At 41.0% G+C, this 23,410-nt stretch overlaps 1 protein-coding gene across 4 annotated transcripts in view; it reads right to left on the reverse strand.

Moving 5' to 3' along the window:
* KIAA1217 (KIAA1217 ortholog) overlaps positions 1–23,410 on the reverse strand; it is a 755,207-nt gene that overhangs the window by 374,692 nt on the left and 357,105 nt on the right. Inside the window, exon 1 of one of the 4 annotated variants that reach the window (XM_086714725.1) lies at positions 20,965–21,101. The exons of 2 other annotated variants lie outside the window; for them this stretch is intronic. In XM_086714725.1, coding sequence (XP_086570851.1) covers positions 20,965–21,001 — 37 coding nt within the window. In that variant the 5' untranslated portion in view covers positions 21,002–21,101. Of the gene's footprint in view, positions 1–19,879; positions 20,366–20,964; positions 21,102–23,410 lie in introns of those variants that run through there. One more of the 4 variants, XM_086714732.1, reaches the window with a different exon arrangement.

The following is a 23,410-nucleotide window of genomic DNA, read 5'->3' on the forward strand; positions in this document are numbered from 1 at the left end:
TATTTTATTTTTGAGAGAGGGAGAGAGAATGCGTGAGTGAGGGAGGGGCAGAGACAGACAGGGACAGAGAGAATCCCAAGCAGGCTCTGCACTGTCAGCATCAAAGCCCGATGCAGGGCTCGAACCCACAAACCTATGATCATGACCTGGGCAGAGATTGAGAGTCAGATGCTTAACTGACTGAGCCACCCGGGCGCCCCAAGGACCATTTTTTAAAAGTTTATTTATTTATTTTGAGAAAGAGTCAGAGAGGAGGGCGGGGATCCCAAGCAGGCTCTGCACTCTCAGCACAGAGTCCAGTGTAGGGCTCAATCATGCCAACTGTGAGATCATGACCTGAGCTGATACCAAGAATCCGATGCTTAACCGACTGAGCTACCCAGGTGCTCCTGTCCAACCACATTTTTAAAAAATATTTATTTTTGAGAGAGAAAGAGAGACAGAGAGAGAGAGGAAGTGGGAGATGTGCAGAGAGAGGGGTGGGGACGGGATCTGAAGCAGATTCCACACTAACAGAAGAGAGCCCAACGCAGGGCTAGAACTCTTGAACCATGAGATCATGACCTGAGCTGTAGTCAGATGCTCCACCAACTAAGCCACCCAGGTGCCCCTCAATTACCATTTTTATTTACTCTTATGTTTTGGCTGAATTTGGGGTAAGCAAAATTTCAGATCACAGCCTATGGGTAAGCAAAGTATCACCCTGAGCCCATTTGATGGATGGAGAAACCAAGGCTCAGAAAGCATAGCAGCAGAGTTGTGTCTAGAGCCCCTGCATCCTATATCTTAGAGCTCCTGTATCCTTACCATTCCTTCCTACCTTCAGGCCATGGACCATGCTGCTTTCACTCCTCAGGCTGCCCCACCTGCTCATCTTGCCATCTCCACAACTGCATGGTCACACAATGTCTCAGATCTCTCCCGTCTCTTAGCCTTTCCCTCCTTAAAAGCTCGCGAGTGCATCAGAATGCTGTTCAAATTCCTTGGCTTGCACATCTCCCCACTCTCCATTTTACTACTGCCTCCCAGACCACCTCCTAGACCTGTAAACTCAGCCCCACCCATTGCCTGAGCCAATCCCACCCAAGGCCAACAGACTGAGAATTGCCATAGGATGGATATTTCTCGCCCTAAGCTCAGTGTTGAGGGGACATAAAGACCCACTGACCTAAAGCCTTCTCTCATTCTCACTGATAGCTTGGTCCATGAAAGAGCATCTGCTGTGGTTTCTGGATTTTTTCTCTAGTTCCCTCACTGAGGCAGGGACCATAACCTGAATTGTAACCTGCTTATCAAGAATCTCTGTCTTTCTTCTCCTCTTAAAGGAGAGAGAAAGGAATTGGCTTTTCCTGGTCCCTATAAATACGCCAGGTACCCTGCTGGGTAATCTGTGTGTGGGTTGTATTTATTACATATTATTGTTACTCCTTAGATGAGTAAACTAAGGCTTAGAGAGGACAAGTTATGTGTCAGAGGTCACAAAACTGGTGTGTTAAAAGCTGCCTGTCTGAAAAGAAGCTTTTCCTGTCTATATAGATTTCATTCCCAAACTTACTCCAAAGTGAAATGACTACCTTCAGGTACAACTTACTGAATTTGTCATCTCTGCTGCCTATAATTCCTTGTTTTCACACCCTATTTATTACATCAGCGCCGCCTTGGTTATCAGCCTGGTCTATGTAGGTAAAAATTAATGCCCATACCTCACCGGACACTGTAGGGTAGACATTTGGCTACCTAGCGTGAAGGTCAGGCTAGCTACAAGGTTTTCCTTTTGCCCTGGTCCCCTGCCTCATCCTTAATTCCTTGCCTTTTCTGCAGATTCCCTGTAGAGATTGCAAGCATGCCTTACGCCTTTCACTCAAGCTGGAAGCCAACGTTTTCTACCTTATTTTCCATTATTTCCCCATGCTTGGCTTCAGCCAAATGGACCTAATTGCTTTTTAATATGCATCTGCTATGCTTTTTTTTTGTCTCCATGCCCTTTTTTTTAAGACAATTTTTTTAAGAGGAGTTCTAGGTTTAGAACAAACCTAAAGAGGTACCTAAAGAGGGAGGTACAGAGATTTCCCATACACTTCCCCACCATGCATAGCCTCTCCCATTATCAACGTCACTCAACAGGCTGGTCCTTATTTTTTTTTTTTTATTTTTTTTAATGTTTATTTATTCGAGAGAGAGAGAGAGAGAGAATGACAGACAGAGCGTGAACAGAGAAAGAAGGAGACACAGAATCTGAAGCAGGCTCCAGGCTCTGAACTGTCAGCACAGAGCCTGAAGTGGGGCTCAAACTCACAAACTCCAAGATCATGACCTGAGCCAAAATCGGATGCTTAACTGACTGAGGCACCCAGGTGCCCCTATTTTTTTTAAACCAAGGATGAACCTGCATTGACACATACCTTGCTTTTTTATGTTGTTTGCTCTGCTAGAAATGCCTTTAACAAAGCTCCATCAGCCACCTATCCTCCCTAGCCCTTCCCAAACTTCTGCACATTCAAGTCCCTTTTCTTTGAGGCCTGGTGCTGATGCCTTGGTGTCCATGCAGCCTCTCGTTCAGGCACACTTCTGCTCCAGCTAGAAGCCAGCACTTTTTACTGGCCCTCCCAGAGCACTTTATTTGTACTTCTCCTGGGGCACTCCACCAGAATTCAAAAATAAGTGGCACATTGAACAAATCAGCTATGTCAATTGTAGTCATAAAAGAACGTTCTTTTTGCCTGTCACTGTCTCTTTAAGCCTGAGCAAGGGGATTAGCTCTTCCCCTTACCCCGTTGAAAACTCTGAAAACTCTGGCAAAACCATGCCTTTTCTGATCACTCGTAGTTAAGAAAAAGTTCTATGTTCTCTGAAGATTACAAAACACAGTCTCAATTCAGAAATGAGAATGACCGGCCCAATATTCATGAGCATTTGAATCATCACTTGAAGCTAACCTTTCTTCCCCACCCCCAAGCCAATGCTGCCCTCAACATAAAGTCTTCAACATAAAGAGCATACTTGGTGTCTTCTCTCTTTCTCGTTCCCATCTTCCTTCACTCACCCTACTTACTGTTCTTTCTGACCAGCCTCCATCCCCATGGTTGAAATAACGAACAGGAGGGACAAGAAATATCTTTCTGACTCATAGAAATGTAAGGGAGCTTATATTTAAAGTTTTTTGTTTTTGTTTTTCTGTTTGAGAGAGAGAGAGCGAGAGCTAGCAGGGGAGGGGCGGAGAGAGAGAGAGAATGCCAAATAGGCTCCGTATTGACAGCTCGGAGCCCTATGCGGGGCTCAAACTCACAAACCATGAGACCATGACCTGAGCCGAAATGAAGAGTCAGATACTTAACCGACTGAGCCACCCAGACACCCCAGGGAGCTTATATTTAAGTATTTAACATTCAAAGTGAATATTTAAAGCTGACTCTTTCTAAAACCACTTTTATGGGTTTTTCAGAAGATCTCCACTCTGGTCTTCTCCTGACTTGCTGACTTGAGCAGCAGTTCTAGCCCAGCTGGTGACTTCTTTCCCAACCACGGGGTATCTGGCGGTCCACCTCCGGCTTCTCTCTGCTGAGGACCCATCTGGGTGGCCATATTGGGCATGATCTAAGATGCCCCCAGTGCCTCCTTTGGTTGAACAAACTCGAGAGGCTGGCTGATTTCAACTCTACAACTTTTCTTTGCTCCTGCCCTCAGAATAGCTAGGCAGTCATGGTACATTCTTTTCCAAGGTTCTCAGGCTGCAAGGAGACATCAGTCTACTGGGTCCCCTCTCCTAGCCTCAGGGGATAGGTGTCAAGTTCCCAAAATGATCCTGTTTAGGTCATACTAGAGTTTAGATGAGGTAGCACAGTCCCACAGCCCTCATCCTTAGGGATGTAGGCAGAAAACACAGCAGGATTTTTAATTTTTTTAATTTAATGTTTTAAAACGGAATTCCTCCTCATGGAATTTTCTCTCAACTTTCACTTTCAGGGACCTTTCATATCTTCTTTGTAGCTGTGAAAGTTTAGATGATGGAACCCTTTCTTGATTATCCTTTGAAAATCTGTACCTTGATCTGTTGCCCCAATTTGGAATTTCCTACCTATTAGAAGAAGGAACATCAGTAGAAACTTCTGATTTAATGTCCTGTTATACAAGCTAAAACATGGCTAGTTATACAGATAGCCTACTCCTTTAGGAGACTATATACTGCCTGAGAGCAGAGACCCTCTCCAATTCATCATATATCCCTCACAGCTTCTAAAATTGAGCACTCTCTCTAATAGGCAGCGTAAAGCTACAGCTTTCTGGAATGGGCATGCTTGTCTTATATTTTCTTACAGCTGTTAGCACCCAGGACCCACCATGGGGCTATTTTTATATACTCTGCCAACTAACCCCAGTTCATAACTACTGAAGATGTGACAGAGGTTGCTCTGTGTTCCTCAAATCCTATTCTTTCTCTTCTTGGCAGCCACCTAGGTTTCATTTCTCGGTCTCCTTTGCATTTGGGCGTGGGGTGGGGTGGTCCTAGGGTTGAGTGCTGGCCCGTGGGCTGAGACACGGATGACATACGCGGCTTTCAGATCTGGCTCCTGAAGACCTCCTGGGAAGTCTCCTGAGATTTTCCCCACTTGGTGGACTGAATGCAGAGAAGGTAGGGGCCCTAGAAGTTGCAAGGCCACGCATCCTAAGTAGCCTGGGTTCCTGACAGATCAGCCAGAGCAGAGCCCTTACGCCGTCTTCACCCTCACACCATCGACTATGTTGTGAGTAACACACACACTCAAACAGTGATAAGGCACCAAAATGTGGTCATTTATCATAGAACTACGTCCACTAACACAGAGGGCTAGATTCTAATAATATACTCATAAAATCAAGCTAGGGAAATCCTTCTAGGAAGAATTTTCTTGACTCCCTTGAGAAAGTGCCCAAAGTCTGTTTTCTCAGGGTTGCAGATAATACAGTCTATTCCTTTCCATGACACTTCACCTGCCCCCATCTGAAATATAAGCCTCACTGCTTTTTAGGTTAAGTGTTTTATTTTTAGTTGAAAGAAATATAGAGTACTTGTTTCCCTCGCCCATGATTTTCTCAGAAAGAACAGGCTCATAGTCTTAGAATTCATTTTTAATTAAAAAAAATTGTTACTGTGTATGAAGGTGTGGAGTGGGCATTATAACGGAATTTTAACTTGGGGACTTGGCCTCTTTTCTGAAGGGCTGTGGTTCAGGATACAGTAGGCTATATTTTTGGAGTAGGAGAAAGACAAGTTCATTCGACCATGCAAATTAAATTACAAGACTTGGAATCATTATTTCTGTGAAAATGTGATCTCCATACTGTTAGTTCTGACATTCTTTTCAGATTTTCACCATAACAGTTCCACTTGGCCTTTAAATAACACAGGATCAGTAAAATGTCTCTGGCAGAAGATATGATGTATTAAACTCCAAGGTTGAATTGGAACATCTTTGCTTCAGTGTTCTAAAATTAAAAATAACTCAAAAGAAACACCATGTAATCAAAGGACAAGGGAATTATTACTGATAACTGTAAAATCTTAAGTCCAAGGAGCTTAAATCAGTCTCCAAATCTACCTCGGACCTCAGCATGTTCTCCTATTTTAAATAAAACATGAGAAAGTTGACTGCATAGCTCCCACTATTATCTATTTCAATATTCAATAACACTGAACTATAATAATTCTTTATGTTTTAACTAAATCATTCATGTAGTAATCTAAAGATAGGTATTCTCATTTTTCTATGAGGAAGAACTGTGGTCACTGTTTTATTGGTCTTGAAGAACTTCAACTTTAGTTAAAGTTTGGGACCATCAAGTCCTGCATTGATTTCATAATTGTCTTTGAGATTCTTTTTCTTTTTTTTAACTTCCACTTCCTTATTGTGAGTGAAAGAGAGAGTGAGCGAGCAGGGGAGGGGCAGAGAGTGGGAGAGAGGGAGAATCCCAAGAATCTCCACGCCGTCAGTGCAGAGTCTGATGCAGAGCTCGAACCCACAAACCATGAGATCATGACCTGAGCCAAAACCAAGAGTTGGACACTTAACCGACTGAACCACCCAAGTAACCTTAAAATAGCAGGAGATTTTGTGGAAAAATTGCTGGAAAATTTGATGATGGCAATTAATCATATGGTCTTGAAAACATAGTCCAATGACAGTACATTTAGTATTTATTGAGAACTTACTATATGCCAGCCACTAGACGCATAAAAAAAGTAATTTTGGGGCGCCTGGGGTGGCTCAGTTGGTTAAGCGTCTGACTCTTGGTTTCGGCTCAGGTCAGGATCTTATAGTTGGTGAGAAAGCCCCGCATTGGACTGCATGCTGTGCTGACAGTGCAGAGCCTGCTTGGGATTCTCTCTCCCTCTCTCTCTGCCCCTTCCCTGCTCAAGCTCTCTCTCTCTCTCTTAAAATAAATAAATACACCTTAAAAAAGAAGGTAATTTCAAGAGATACTGTTCTAATTTTTACAAGCAGCTGGATGATTTATCTGTTTTGGGTGCTTCTAGGATACTTATCTGTAATTTTTAATTTTCAAAAGTATAATGCAAGGACCCCATGGTATTCTTCCAACTCTATGTTCTAGGTGCATATTTTCTAGAAGTTCACTTTACATAGGGAGTTGGATACCACCACCATCATTAATTGGTGTGATATTGATTATGTAGATTAAGGGTTCACGGGTTCACACAAGATGCTACAGGACAGGAAATCTAGTAGTCGCCTTAAAATGGCCTATAGTTTGGTATCCAGCAAAATAATGAAACACAGACCTCCCACTGCATGCCAATTACCCATGTTTTTATTGAGGAAATAACTGATCAAGTTATATCATGTCTTTGAAGCCAGTAACATTTCAAATAACAAAGATTCCCAGATCAAGGAAGTCTTCATTGAAAGACTGAGTTGTAACTTATACACCAAAGGTGGAAACAATGTGAAAAGAAATATTTTTCTGTGAGAGAGGGAGGCGGGGGGGGGGGGGTCAAAGGTAATGTGATACAGGGTATATGGGCAGAGAGAGACTCACGAGATCCATGATCATGAACCTGGACCTGATTAAGAGCAATAATGAGCCAACTTAATGCCATAAAAGGGGAAAGAAAGGAGAGCTCAGTGAAAAACTGAGGCCTGAATGGCCAGCCTGGACAGGATGGAAGGAAGTTCGAGCCAATTTCCAGGAATGGGTAAGCAAGGTTATAAAGTACATGAGATGGACGTGTATCAATGATAGAGTACAGATAAATATGGCAAGAAATAGTAGAGTTATATGGCAGAGAGATGGCTGTTTAAAACAAAAACCAACAATTAAAGTGGGAAGAACATAACAGTTTTAAAATTAAGAATTAAGTTTCGGGGGCGCCTGGGTGGCGCAGTCGGTTAAGCGTCCGACTTCAGCCAGGTCACGATCTCGCGGTCCGGGAGTTCGAGCCCCGCGTCAGGCTCTGGGCTGATGGCTCAGAGCCTGGAGCCTGTTTCCGATTCTGTGTCTCCCTCTCTCTCTGCCCCTCCCCCATTCATGCTCTGTCTCTCTCTGTCCCAAAAATAAATAAACGTTGAAAAAAAAATTAAAAAAAAAAAAGAATTAAGTTTTGTATACCTGAAAGACTGAAATAGTTTTATTGAATATGTCTTCATAGTCACTTATGCCACTTAGAAGTATGAAGTCTATAATATACCAATGACCAATGAGAACTTCCAGTGTCCTTTCAAATGTCAATGCTAAAGTCTTAGGAAAGGAGCATGATCCCAGCAACTTACTGATTTTTAATGCCCTAATTTATTTGACATTCTCGGCCAAATATAATAAATAATACGTAACAACTCTGAGTTCTTTGTCCTGTGTCTCCTCTAATCCGCTTATTCCTCGATTATACTGCAGGCAAGGCACATAATTGAAATTTTAAATTAATTTTTAAAAAAATCACAGCAATCCTAAGGCAGAACCATCTGCATCAGGATTTTTCTGTACATTTCTCGCCGGCTCACTCAGTATGGCCCACCTCCAGCACTGACTTCATCTCACATGACCTCAACAAGAATGAGATTGCTTCCCTGCACAAAGAGAGGGGGGACTTGGAGAAAGGTCCTCAGATGAAACTTTAGGTAAAGTAGGATTCATTCGGACTCTCCCGAAAAGCGGTATGTCACTTTTAATGACCAGGGCCAGTAAGGGCTTGGCTATGAGAGCTCGGGTAATAACACTAAACGAGCAGTTTAATTTGGCCAAGGATTATTAATGCGGTTTATGAAACTCTCGGTGGCTGTTTTATCTCAAGCCTTTGGCCCTCGCTTCTCCTGGTTCAAGCTTGATAAGCTCGGGGCTCGAGCTCATCTTAATGGGTGGTGGAAGGCTACGCTCCATTTCTCCCGGGACTTCATGCTCATTAGCCACAGTCACCAATTAAAAGCTTTGTTAGAGACCTGGAGGAATGTGCCACAGCACATGTAGAGGCCCGGAAGCCCCTTCCACATATATCATGGATGAATAAGTCTCTATGGCAGGCCAAGCCACACATGAGTAGATCATGTGCATCAGCAGACAGGATCAACAAAAGCAGTACAAAAATTTTGAGGTCAGCACTTTCTGGAGCCAGCCCTTCGCGTTCCGACTGATAAAGCTGGAAACATTTTCATGAGCCCTGCTGATCCCAGTCGTTTTCAGTGACAAACACATTCTAATTATTTTCAAAGGCAAGTTACATAATCTAGGAGGCAACCCACGCTCTGGAGTTTTCTAGAAATGATTATTGACTCTCATTTATCTCTCCTGTGACCATGAGGGGGTCAGGTCGAGGTTAATGTTCTGGCAAACCACTTGGGATCTAGAAGAACAACTGTTTTGGTAGGGATTACTGCCATTGTAAACCGGTGATAAGGGGTTGGAACGGTAATTCTTAATTAAGAAAATAAAAAGACTCAGCGTCTGTGCTCTGATCATGCAGCTAACAACTGACTCCATCTCAATTCAAACACAGAATACAATTCAGCAGAGGGATGGGTTTATTTTTGCAATAATTTGTTTTAGATATTTAATCTAAAATAATACGGTGAGGTTTCAGAAATAACTTTGGGTATCGAGTGTTGAAACAATATTCGCTATATTTTTTAAATGAACTTTTGTTTTTATTCCAACTGTGTTTTACTACTAACTTGTTGCTTCCAAAGAGAATCTGGGGGCAAAATATCTCCAAATTATAGCACGTTCAGTGGAAGTAATAAAAACTTCCAACTGTGTTTATTTCAAAATATGCCATGTTTAGATAACATTCAATAACCAACATTCTTTTTAAGCAACTACTTATCTGTTTGGTAATGTGGTCTTTGACGTGTCATAAAGATTACATGTGGACGAATAAGATCAAGAAATATTAACAACAACAAAAATTCTGAATATGATCTGCTTCATATCTCTGGATTTGCTGGGTACAGGGATGAGTGGTAGGGAGAGCTGGAAAACATCTTAAGAAGACTGTGTACCTTTCATACCTAAGATTTGGTTACTAAGCTGCAAGCAGGCTATAAGATGTGTTGCAGAAATGTCTCAAGGTAGTAGAAAAATCACAGAATTCTAGAGCTAGAAGGGGCTTTGGGCTTTTCGTTAGAACCTTTTAGAAAATATGACTTCCTGGTGTCTCAACAGAGGAAAAGCAAAAGACCTTTGTACTATTTCAGAAAACATGACTTGTTCCTTACAGATACTGCCTGAACATTTTCTCAAAGTGGGATACGGTGCCTCCCCCCACCAGCCTGTTACTCTCAACACACCAGGCTGTGGCTGAGTTTTTAAGTAATCTGCATACGCAATGTGGGGCTCGAACCCACAACCCTGAGATCCAGAGATACATACTCCACCAACAAGCCAGCCGAGTCATCTTCTTAGACTTTTTTTAATGTCAAAAAGGCCAGAGTAAGACCTCTTGTTCTAAAACTTTTCTCAAGAAAACTTGAATACTTTGCCACTACAGATGCTTAGAAATAACAGATAAAAAGACATCATTCTTTCAAATGCATTACTGAGACTGAAAAAAAAATAGAGTAACAGTGAGAGAGAGAGAGAGAGACCTAAAAAGCAATGTAGTAAGGGCACAAATAGACGCTGATTTCCATTAAGGGGTTTGCAAGAGTCAGTAACCTAGAAGCTTAGGTTTAATTTCCTGTGTAGAAGGGGCAAGTGCAAATATCTCAGCAAATGGACACAGTAATAATGATGCTTGTCTGTCTCTAACTAGATACCAAGTGAAGGGAAAGACAGCATCCACTGAGAATTTATAACCAGGGCTACTTGTATGGTCCAGGAAAGCCTGAATCAAGAAATTAGCCTAAGGGCTCACTGTAGGACACTAAGCAAACACAAATGTAAAATGTCTTTGAAGGGCTGGCTATATCCACTCTGGTTACACATTTTTATAGCGTTCCCCGTTGGTGAGGAACTCATAATCCTAATTACAAATTGCATGAAGAAACGATCCATTAGAAGAATCACATCACTGACACAATAAATAAAAGATTCTGAATCTTAAGAAATTTGAGTGAATGAATAACAGATTTTTAAACTGTTTTTTAAAAAGATTCTATTTTTAAGTAATCTCTACACCCAACATGGGGCTCAAACTCACAACCCGGAGATCAAGAATCACATGTTCTACTGACTGAGCTAGCCAAATGCTCCTAAACTGTTTTAAATGACTAACACAAAAGGGAATCAGCTGTATGAAAAGGAGAATACAGTATTAAAATAATAGACCATCTAAAAATGAAAACTACAGCAACTGAATGAAAACCTCAATGCATAGATAAAGGAGCTGTTTAAACACAGATGAAGACATAAACAATGATCTGAAAGACAGATTTAAGGAAACAGCTTGGAACGGAGCACTGTGGGATAAAGGGGTAAATATAAAGTTAAGAGACAGCATAAAATAATACAAACTCAATATGTCTAATATAAATTTCAGAAAAAGAATAGAATTATGGAAGCATCAATATTCAAAGATATATGCCTGAATATGTCCCTGAATTGATTATACGATTCCTATGAGTTAAGAAGAAATCCGGATAAGTAAAGAACAAATCCACAGTGAGATACATTGTAGTGAAAGCAACCAGTGAGAAAAGACAAATTACCTACCAAGGGATAACAATTATACAACAGTAGACTTCTCAAAAGCAAAGATAAGTAACAGAAATCAATGGAATATTTTTCAAGGAATGAAAGAAAATAAGTGGCAATCTAGAATAATAGACCCACCTAAATTGACTGTCAAGGGTATTTACCAATTACTGACAGAGAGATCCTAGAAACCAAAACTTGTTTCTTTGAAAAAAATAACAACTAGAAAATAGACAAAATTCTTGTAAGACTAATTTAAAAAGAAAGAGAAATGGCTGTATTAGTATGAAGAAAAAGACAACTAGAGAGAAGTAGAGATTTTCTTAGCAGAGAATTATCAAGAACAATTTTATGTCAATGCACTTGAAAATCTAGCCAAAATCGTCAATTCACTATAAATGTAATTTACAATTACTCAAGAAGGAAGACAAAGCCCGACTTGACCAAATTAATGAGAGAGACTATATCACTAGTGAAAGTCTATTCATACACACACACACACACACACACACACACACACACACACACACAGAACCAGACCCAGGATTCTTTCAGACAAGTTGTATTAACTTTCAAAGTAAAAGTAGTTTTAATCTTGGGGCACCTGGGTGGCTCAGTCCGTTAAGTGTCCGACTTTGGCTTAGGTCATGATCTCACGGTTTGTGAGTTCAAGCCCCGAGTCAGACTCTGTGTTGACAGCTCAGAGCCTGGAGCCGGCTTCAGATTGTGTCTCCCTCTCTATGCCCCTTCCCTGCTCCTGCTTTGTCTCTGTATCTCTCAAAAATAAATAAACATTAAATTAAAAACAATTTTAAAGCAGTTTTAATCTTATATACACTTTTCCATAGAACAGAATAAACTGATACTCTTTTTAAACACTCATTTTATGAGGTAAGATTAACTTGATATAAAACGAACAAGAAAAATTATAGTCTCATTTACAAATATAAAAATTCTAAGTAAAATATATGCAGGCTAAATTTAGAATGAGTATTTTAAAAATTGTCACCCACTAGGGGTGATCTCAGATTAGAAAGATGATTTGATTCTAGCAAAAAAAAATTTTAAGTGTATTTATTTATTTATTTTTTTCAACGTTTATTTATTTTTGGGACAGAGAGAGACAGAGCATGAACAGGGGAGGGGCAGAGAGAGAGGGAGACACAGAATCGGAAACAGGCTCCAGGCTCTGAGCCATCAGCCCAGAGCCCGACGCGGGGCTCGAACTCACGGACCGCGAGATCGTGACCTGGCTGAAGTCGGACGCTTAACCGACTGCGCCACCCAGGCGCCCCTATATTTATTTATTTTAAGAGAGAGAGAGTGCAAGTGGGACAGGGCAGAGAGAGACAACATCCCAAGCAGGTTCCACACTGTCCGTGCAGAGCTGGATGCCAGGCTTGAACTCACAAACTGTGAGATCATGACCTGAGCTGAAGTCGGATGTTTAACTGACTGAGCCACGCAGGTGCCCCAAATTTTAGACAAATTACTAATTCATCAATTAACACATTAAAAGAGAAAAACCATGAGTACATCTCATAGATGCAGAAAGTATTTAATACAATTCCAAACACTCTCCTGATAAAACCTATGAGCAAATCAAAAATAGAAACCAACTTTCTTAACCTGATAAAAGATATAATTCACTAAGAACTCAAGAAAATATAATATGTAATGGTGACAGGTCAAGGGCATTTCATAAAAAGTCTAAAAAAGATGGGATGCCTGCTGTCAATACTTCTATTTAACAAAAGGTGCTAACTGTAATAGCTATAGCCAGGAGGGAAAGAAATAAATACATAAATATAAATAAATTAAATATCTGTTAAATTAAAATAGGCGTGCTGGGTGGCTCAGTTGGCTGGGTGTCCGACTCTTGATTTTGGCTCAAGTCATGATCTCAGGGTCATGGAACTGAGCCCCATGGGATCAAGCCCCAAAAGATCGAGCCTCATATTAGGTTCCTTGCTGAGAGTGGAGCCTTCCTGGGATTTTCTCTCCCCCTCTCCCTCGGCCCCTCCCCTGCTCATGCTCTCTCTCTAAAATAAAAAAAAAAGTTAAACAAATTAAAATAAAATGTAGAAATATTATAAAATAGGAACAGAATTGTCATTATTTGCATGTATGATGATTGTTTGTTTAGAATATACAAATAACCTACAATCTTAAAAATAATAAGGAGTTCAAGATGATTGGAGACAAGAGTTAAGCAAAAATCTATTAAGTTTCTATAAACTGCCAGCCAATGACTAGACTGTTTAAGAAAAGAAAATTTACAATAAAAACAATCCACTTCAACAATATACATAAGGTACTTAGCAATAAATCAAACAAAAATGTGGAAAGGTCTTGTAGGGAAAATTATAAAATACATTTGAAAGTCATAAAAGTTAAGCTTTAAATAAATGGAGAACTAGATCATGTCCATGAATGGGGAGACTTAATATTTACGTATAGAAATCATCCCCCAAATAATCTGTAAATTCAATGCAATTTACAACCAAAATCTCAACATTATTTTCATGGAAACTGAAATGGTGATTCTGTGATTCTTATTTTTTTAAGTTTACTTTTTTATTTATTTTGAGAAAGATACAGAGAGCAAGCAGGGGAGGGGCAGAGAGAGGAGACAGAATCCCAAGAAGGCTCCACACTTTCAGCACAGAGCCCAATGTGGGGCTTAAACTCATGAACCTTGAGATCATGACCTGAGCTGAAATCAAGAGTTGGAAGCGGGTTCCTGGGCGGTTCTGTCAGTTAAGCACCTGACATCAGCTCAGGTCATGATCTCACGGTTCATGGGTTTGAGCCCCGAGTTGGGCTCTGTGCTGACAGCTCAGAGCCTGGAGCCTGCTTTGGATTCAGTGTCTCTCTTTCTCTCTGCCCCTCCCCCACTCACACTCTGTCTCTCTCAAAAACAAATAAACAAAAAAAATTAAATAAATAAAACAAATAAATAAAAATAAATAAAACAAACAAACAAAAAAAGAGTTGGAAGCTTAACCAACTGAGCCACCCAGGGTCCCTGATTCTTTTTTTTTTCAGTTTATTTATTTATTTTGAGAGCGAGAGAGAGAGAAGGGGAGGGGCAGAGAGAGAGAGGGAAAGAGAATCCCAAGCAGATTCTGTGCTGTCAGCACAGAGCCCTACGTGGGGCGCAAATCCATGAACCCTAGACCTGAGCCAAAATCCAGAGTTGGACGCTCAGCTGACTGAGCCCTTCAGGTGACTCTGAAATGGAGATTCTTACATTCATAAGGTATAGTAAATATATAAGAATAGGCAAGACACATTTGAACAAAAATAGTAAAGAAGGGTTCATGTGTTATAAGGCTATTAAAACTATAGTATTGGTGCAAGGATAGATTGGAAAACAGACATATGGAGACTCAATAGCATTAAATGCTATTGCAAAAAGATGGGCTCACTAATAAATTGTACTGGGGCAATTGCTACTCATGCAAAAAGTAAAATAAAATAAAATTTGATCAATACATCACACCATACAGAAATATATATTCTAGGTAGTTTAAAGATCTCATAGGGAAAAAGTACTACTGTAAAACTTTTTGAAGACACAACAGAAAAATTGTTTTATTAAGTCATTTGGGAAAATATATCTTAAGATTCCCAGCATACAAACCATAAAGGAAGATACTGACAGATTTAACCATATTAATAATTTTAAACTTCTCTATGATCAATGATGCTACAGGTAATTGAAAAGGTAACTTATTGCCTGGGGTAGATATTTGCAAATCATATACTCCCTCTCCCAAATATTGTCCAGAAAACACACACACACACACACACACACACACACACACACACACAGTGCCTACATATATTTATATATGTATGTATATGAATATACACATATAAAGTGCCTTTATGTGTGTGTGTGTGTGTGTGTACATATATATATATATATATATAGTGTCTGGAAGTCAACCAACAATAAAAGACAACTGAAGAGAAAATGTGAGTAAAATATATTACAATTCTCAAAGGAAGGCGGTATAATACTCAATAACATTATACAAATATACTTAGCTTCACCCATAATTAGAAAGTCCTTACATCCAAGATATTAGCGAAATAGAATGTCTGATAATGCCAATTATTGGGAAGATGCAGTGAAACAGAAATGCTAAATCAGTGGTTCTTTACTGTTGTTGTACATTACAATCACCCAGGGAGCTTTAAAACAAATAGCATCCTTGGGTCTCATCCCCAGAGTTTCTGATTTAATTGGTCTGGGGTGGGACTTAGGCATTAGTAATTTTATTTTTATTTTTTTAAGTTTATTTATTTATTTTGAGAGAGAGAGAGAGTACACACAATGAGGGGAGGGGCAGAGAGAAAGGGAGAGAGAGAGAATACCAAGCAGGGACCATGTCGTCAGCACAGAACCCTACACTGGGCTCCAACCCATGAACTGCGAGATCATGACTTGAGCCAAAATCAAGAGTCCCACCTCAACTGACGGAGCCATCCAGACACTGCGGCATTAGTCATTTTGAAAGGCTAAGTTATTTTTTCTCAGCTGGAGTTCAGAACTACTGCTCAGCACGGTTGATGGCTGAACACATCAGTCCCATTTGGAGGGTAATCCAGCAATACCTAGTACAGATGTGCACCCCTATGACCCAACAATTCAGCTCCCTTTGAAGGTAACTCCCTTCGAGAAATTCCAGCACAAGTGTAAGAACGTATGTCCAAGGATCACCGCAGTACTGTTGTAACAGCAAAATTGCAAGGGCAACCCAAATATCCCCAAGTAGGAAAATGGATCAGCCAACCTCGGGTTATTTATGCAATGTAATACTATCCTGTGGTATTATTTATGCAATGTAATGCTATCCTGTGGTATTACTTATGCAACGTAATACTATCCTGCAGTTATAATAAATGGACTAGACACCTATGTATCAACATGGATACAACTCCAAAACAATGTTGAATGTAAAGTTATGGAAGATTATGGACAAAGCTTTATATATTTTAAAATTTGAACCCAAAGTATTGGTATAACCACAAATAGATACCAACACCTATAGACATATTCATGTCTGGATCCCTCCCCAACACATACATATATACACACAGTAAAAATTCTAAAATATACACAGGGAGCACAGACATTTTTAGGATAATGATTTCTTGTGTGGGACGGAGGGAGAAGAAAAGGAAGTAGTCCTTTAACTGTATTTGTGTTGTGTTTCATTTTACTTTACAAGGTATCTGAACCAAAGTTGTGGGTTTGCAGATAACTAACACATTACTTTTGCATGTTTGAGATATTTTATAATAAAATATTTAAAATGCAAATGAGCAATGCACTTGTATGATCGTGGCGGTACATGTCTTGATTATTTTTAATCATTGAGAAAAATATTTTAAAAACATAGAACTAAAAAGTAAACAAAGCAGTCACTGCATTTGGAGGCCAGAGGCTAGAATTCTCATCTTCGTTCTGCAGCTAATTAGTGATGTGTAAATCATTTCTCCATACTGGTTTCAGTTTCCTAATATATAATGTAAAAGCCTTGGATAAGATGATCCAGTATCTACTCTAGTTTCAAGTTTCTCTGAATCTAAAGTTGTGAGAGGATAGTATAACCTGATTTTAATTTTTCTCTTTTTTTTTTTTTTTTGGACGCCATGTTCAAAGTATATATTTACTCATGGACTGACGATTCCAGAAAGTGCTACCCTAAGAGACATTCAGTAAACCAACAGTGAATCAAAGATGCAATAAGGGGGGAAGATTAGCTTAAAATGTTCTCATGACCCAGATTAGGAATAGTAGAAAAACAAAAAGAAAGTATCTTTAAATCCTCAATGCGTGCCACTCACAAATTTACGAATGAGTTGTTTCTTTATTCATTTTCTCATGATTTCATATGTCATGTCTTCAACGAGCATCTACAGACCAGCTTCTCCCGACTGGTCATATAAACGGTTAATTTATAAATTTATAATTTATTATAAATTTATTATAAATTATAAAAAAATTATAAATTTATGAATGTATAATAAACATATTTTATACATGGTTAATAAAAATGTTAGAGCCGTAGATGTTATCGTAAATTTTACGTAAGGTACATGCTTTATACTGCAAAAAATCTGAGCTCTTTCCCTTCATGCTCCCCATCTTCCGGTAGCTTGAACAACTGTTCTGTCTTCTAAGTATTTTCTTTTTGCTCCCAATGAGAACCTGGCTCAACGTGAACAACTAAAACACATTTGCTCACTCATGGGCTATATTTAGCCAGCAAGGTTTCGTTATCTCCATAAACCTGCAGAAGTGAAGCACAGAGAAGCATGACGTGGGGGTGAAGTCACACTCTACATAGAGATTAACACAGAGCAGAGAAAACTGAAATCCACTTCCAGCACACGTACAGAAACTCACTGCTGAGGTCTTAGTTTCTCCTTGCAATGCATCCCAGCCTACTATCCATTCTAGGCTACCTATTTTCTGCTAGAAATGCTGTCCACAAAGTAAAGTAATACAGACGAGCCTGGATAATCCACAACTTCGCTAGACACTTGAATGAAAGAAACAATGACAGCAAACAAAAAGAATGTAGGATGCCAGTTGATGGGAGCATTTTGGGACCTTTTTTCTTCCTCATCAATTAAAATAAGTGAATGAGGCTGCCTATATTACCTGCATTACAGGTTAAGTAAGGGAGGCTTAATGTCAAAAGTGTCATAGAATATTTAGTATCACACCTGGAAAAAGATGAAAGATGGCAGTCATTTCTTGCTAAATGTCATTGTTATCATCATCATCATCCTCATCACCATCATCATCACCATCATCAGCACCACCTGTTAGCACCATAGGATTATGACACTTCAGGTTTTTCCAGGACACAGGTTTATAAAAGAATTGCTCAAAGCAGCCATTCTCTTTACAAAGGAGGGTTGCCCAAGGTTGCAGAGATGACCTGAGAATCTGAAGTTTAGCAATATAATTTCCACTGGGGGAAAATGAAGTCATAGAGGCTCACTCTCACTTACCAGGTAGATAACAGGCCCCTTTAAAAAGGCAAAATCTACTGAACATTTTTCTTAACTAATGACAAGCAGTGAAACTTACATTCTTCATGGCTCTCCTTTTTCAGAGTTGGGCCCCCAAAATTCCACAGCTAACGAGTATCCAGAATCCATAAGGAGGGTGCCCCATAGAAGGAAGCACAGATCCTTTTGCGCAACTAAATCAGAGAGCAAGTAATTCCTCTAAAGGCTACAGACATCCAGGATGGCAAAGACCAGACTCTCATTTGGCTTGATTTTTCACTGTTCTGGGATCACCCCCTCCCTTTCGGGCCATTCCAAGATTGCACCATTACCGCTAATGCTTTCAAAAGTGGGACACAGATTCCCGTGGTCCGCAACAGGACTTTACCCTTGGTCTACGTCTAGCTACTACACAACATGTAGGGAAGCATTTAAAGGACACCTGTAGAACTGAAATCATATACTCTCCTAAGGGAAAATAACAGAGGGTCTGGCAGATAATGATATTTAACTGATGGGCTAAACATTAACAGGGCCACTTCCGGCAGTGCTTGGCTTTGGTGATCAGGAACCATGTTTGCCAGAATGAACAAGATTCATGTTTCTTACAGGACAAGGCAGACAGTATCTAAAGACTAGGGGAAGTTGGAGGGGAGAATCCAACTCTCCATTCATGGAAGGGGCTTCCACAGATTGTTTTTCTTTTGAATGCATCAGTCCAGATCACCTGGTCTGCAGACAGCTCTCATCTGGATGATGCCTTTAGTGGGGGGAACGGGGGTCCAGAGGAGGCAGAGGACATTCCTCTGTTCATTCTTCCCCAAATATCAGCCAAATAACACTTTGAAGCATCCAGCTTTCCCCTAAAAATTGCTGGGAAAGGTACCACGACCCCTCCAGTAGCAACCCCCTGATTCACAAGCACCACATAAGGAGGAAAGGGCTGACTAATGGGGGGGGGGGGTGTGGAAATTAGGAGTCTGGAGGGGAACAGAACATTTTGGCCACTTCTAGTCCGTCTCCCCAATTACTTGCGCACTGTCTCACCTCACCCAGCTAGATCAGCTTGACGGCTCTAGATTCCCGAGCAGGCACTAACATACTCACTAACATACTATAGTTCAACTTAATAGTGTAATCAAGGAAGGGTAATAGCATCTGAAATGTTTTAATGTTTCAATGCCCTCTGGCCAGAACATGAGGTTTTCTTTCCCCCATATTTGCAACACGATCTCATGGTACATTTTCAAAAGGGGTTCACGAGAAGTTGCAGTTCTAGTGAATTTTACTCTCTAGATTTACAGGTTCATCTGCAAATCTACCTAAGTATTCCAGAAAAGGTGGCAAAAGTTGGTTCGCGATTTGCTTGCTATGGCAACAACACTCTTTTCAGAAGAAAATTTTATGTGCTTGTTTTCCAATCTAAACTATAGTTTACGTTTCCAGAGGAAATGAAGCAAAAGATATTCACTTGAAACATTAATGAAATTAAATGATTCTCGCAATAAAAACATAAACATTACCATAAATATCATCTGCTACCTGCTAAACAGTGTTAAGGGCAGGACACTTCCTATCTCCTCTTGTAATTTATTTATGAGCTGGCAAAACATTTTACTTCAATTTCAAGTCCAACTGATAACTTCATTAAGATAACAATATGCAGAAGAAACTTATGAGGGGATTAACAAGGAAGAAAAGAGAACAACAAAGACACGATACTTACTTTCAGTGGTATTTTTAAAGTCATCCTGAATTTCAAATTTGGCTTTTTTTGTTTAAGAGCAAAGACTGATCTGAGCTATAATCCTTTGGTCCTCAGAGCATATTCCTCCAAAGGACACATCTTTCAGAAATCTTCCTTTTGGGTTTATTTCTCCAAGTATTCAAGCTCTACTAGGAGATAGTCAAACACAAAGACTGTCCTTAAAAACAAAACAACCCCCCCCCCCAAAGTCCACAAGGTAAGCAGCAAAGGAAAATTAAAACCTCTCCAAAACTAGCGTCAAATTCAGAACTGTAACTGCTCCCCTATCTCTGTCTGAATGCGTCCCCTTGTATTCCTGGTGACATTTCTCATCAGCCAGCCAGTGCTGTTTTCCAGCAATGTGAGCGTGTTTGAAGAGAAATGAACTCAGGCTCTGAAGTTCCTTGTAGTAAAGGAAAACATATGGAGGATTTCCTGCTGAGGACTCCCCGCCGAGGCACAAATTCGAGGGGGTGTGGAATTTACTTGTTAAGGCTCTCCGTTTTCTAGACTCAGCAGTATCTGCTCAGCAATGAGCCCACATGCACACCGCTGCTCTGAAGAGAGTTCTGGTGTTCTGCAGTAACACCACCAGCAGGGACGACTTGTAGGAAGCAGGTTCACAGTATGTCAGTGCCCCCCCCGCGTTTGTCCTGTGTTTCAGTCACACGTTACCTCCAGGACCAGATAAATGTAGGTAAGCACATTCTGCGGGAATCCGGCCTTCTTTTCCCATTTGTTTCTTCCTTGTGTCTTCGCCATCTCCCCCTGATTTCTTATCTAAGGTAGGCAGTGCCCTCTGTAAGCACGCACCCCAAAAGTAAGTGAAAGTGTTGCTGGTGTTTTCTTTCTGCATCTACTCCTTCCCCATTTGAAAGCACAGTCCTAAGGATGGCACATTTCAAAATAGATTATGAAGACTCGGGAATGTTAAATTGCACTGATGGTGAAAACAACATTCTACGGAAGCCACTCACATCACAGAGGCCTGCCCACTGACCCCACGGTTTGATGCTTTTTAATTGGAAATACAAAAAACAAAAGAGCCAACATCCAGAACTCACCTTTAAAAGCACTACTTGGAGCTACTTTCTTCCCCATCACCAACAGTGAGGACACTTCTGCCCCTCAGGGGACTTTTTCCCCAACCCGTCTGGCAATCCCATTCTCAAAGCATTAACCATGTGTTAACCTCAATTCTCCTAATAATTCACTCTAACTCCATATCCATCTTTTATATTACAAACTGGTGTTGAACATCCTCTAAAAATAAGCTCCACATGATCTCTCTTTCCACGCCAATGCCTTTGTGCAAGCATTGCTTTTGTGGAGCAAATGTTTCCACAAGCCCAGCTGAGTGACAGCGTGAATGATTAAAAGCAGTAAAAATGGTATAAAGATGTATAAGTTGCATGTGGGGCTCTGGCCTATCTGGGTGGTGGGGACAAAGCGAGCTTTGGTGGGCTTAGTGAAAAAAATGCCAAAATCATCTGGAAAGATATTTCACATCAAGGGTCCCCAAACTACGGCCCAAGGGCCAAAATAAGGCCCGCCGTTAGTGTTTGTAAATAAAGTTTTATTGGAACACAGGCACACCCATTTGCAGCGTCTGTGGCTGCTTTCGTGTTTTAGTGGCACTGGCCCATAAAGCCTAAAATATTTACTATCTTGTCCTTTACAGAACAAGTTTGCAGACCCCTCTTCTATGTAATTGAGGGTCACTAGATTAACTATGGATCCTCAGGCTTTTTTTTTCTCCTGAGTTGTGTAGTCAGAGGTATCATGGGATCATATTTCAGGAAACGCCAATCACTCAAATGTCCTGCCACCACTCCCAGAGTAGATGCGGCAGGAGAGCTTCTTGGGGGTCTGGAGTGGGGGGGATCAGGCCACATTGGGGTGTGGTAGGGTGGCATAGTCAGAGGCAGAATTCAGACATCATCGAGAGAGGGAAACAGAGAAGCACCATAACACCATAAATGGAGGGAAAACCTAATGAAGATTGGTTACAAGTCAGGATATGGCATGTGAAACATGCCTAGAACAAGCTGTTGGAACTAAGATCTGGAGCAAAAAGGAAGGATGTTGGGCCCTTTCTCTCTGGTGGCCTGGTGGAAGGTGACAAATGTGTCCCAGTTTGGACTCATCTGCCTCCTTCTCAGTCCCAAGGAATCTGGACAGTTGGCCGTCCAACTTGCCAGTGCCTGTGCAGAAAGCCCGTGGAAGGCGAGATGAAAAGAAAAACCCGAAAGCCATGTTTTCCCAGGGCTTAATACCTTCCGACTCCAGGGAGCTTAGGTAAGAAGCAGAGAGCCACTCGGGTGCTGTTGGGGGCCACCACGGGCCACTGGAGAAAGACAGGGTCTCTGTTCTCTGAGTCAGTGAGCTCGCTGAGAGAGCTTGCACCGTGAGAACAGGAAGGGGATGACCTCAAAACAACCCGTAAACAAGTATGAGATCATCTGTCCTACTGGCCGGTTTTGGCCTGGCCTTTTCACCCCAAAGCCAGCCTGCATTTTTTTTTTTTTTTCCAGAATAGCTGACCTGCATGATTTGATTACTGCCTGTGACTTTAAACTCCCTGCTTTAATTTTCCCAAACTCCACAGCCGTCCCAAAATACTGCTCAGGTTTTAAGTTTAATTCCTTCTCCGTAACTGATGAATGGTGACTGGGCTTTCTAGGCCCTGCAAATGTAGCTCTTTTTTGTCAGTAAGTCGGCCCATCGACAAGTATTTCTTATGCTGCTCCCACGTGCCAGGCACTGTGCTGAGTTTGGGCTTTAGGACTAAGTCAGATAGGCAAGGCCTCTGGCCTCATGGAGAGGAATGGAAAACCCCGAAACACACAAACAGGATGCTTTCAGATCACGATTAGCAGCAATAAGCAATAATGTGAGAAGTTGACACATTAGCCAAAGCTGGAAGGGGAGAAGCAGCAAGTTGTGCAATGAGCTCTGAGAGCTACGAGTTCAAGAACAGAGGTAGGAAGGAACATGGCATGTCTCAAAAAGCAGAAGGGACACTGGTGTGGCAATAGTGGGCAAGTGGGGGAGGGGTCAGAGACAGGAAGAGACCAGATGGTGTGTGGCCTTGTAAGGAATGATGAGGAGGTCTGGATTTTTTCCAAGCGCAAGGCAAAACCATGGAAAGGATGTAAGCCCAGGAAGGTCTGTGATCTGACTTATGTTTTCAAAAGGATTTCTCTAACCTTGTTGTTGAAACTGGATTGGAGGGGTAAGAGTGAAAATGAGGACATCAGTGGAGAGATTAAGTGTTGGCTGGGATAAAAAGGTGCCATTAGTGTTGAAGGGAAGAGAATGGTTTTGAGATGTGTTTTGGAACATAACAACTCTGCTCCCCGCCCCGAAACGATCATCCGAAACCATCTCATTTAGTTGTTTGCATGTTAATTTTTCATTTCCACCCACTTGAAGGAAACTCTAGAGATCTGGGACCTCATCTTCCTTCATCACCACGGCAGCCCCAGCCGCCAGCACACGCGCCACACA

Source organism: Puma concolor, chromosome B4 (genome assembly GCF_028749965.1).
Source record: "Puma concolor isolate L17-30 chromosome B4, mPumCon1.1.hap2, whole genome shotgun sequence".
In the NCBI taxonomy this organism is placed as follows: Eukaryota; Metazoa; Chordata; class Mammalia; order Carnivora; family Felidae; genus Puma; species Puma concolor.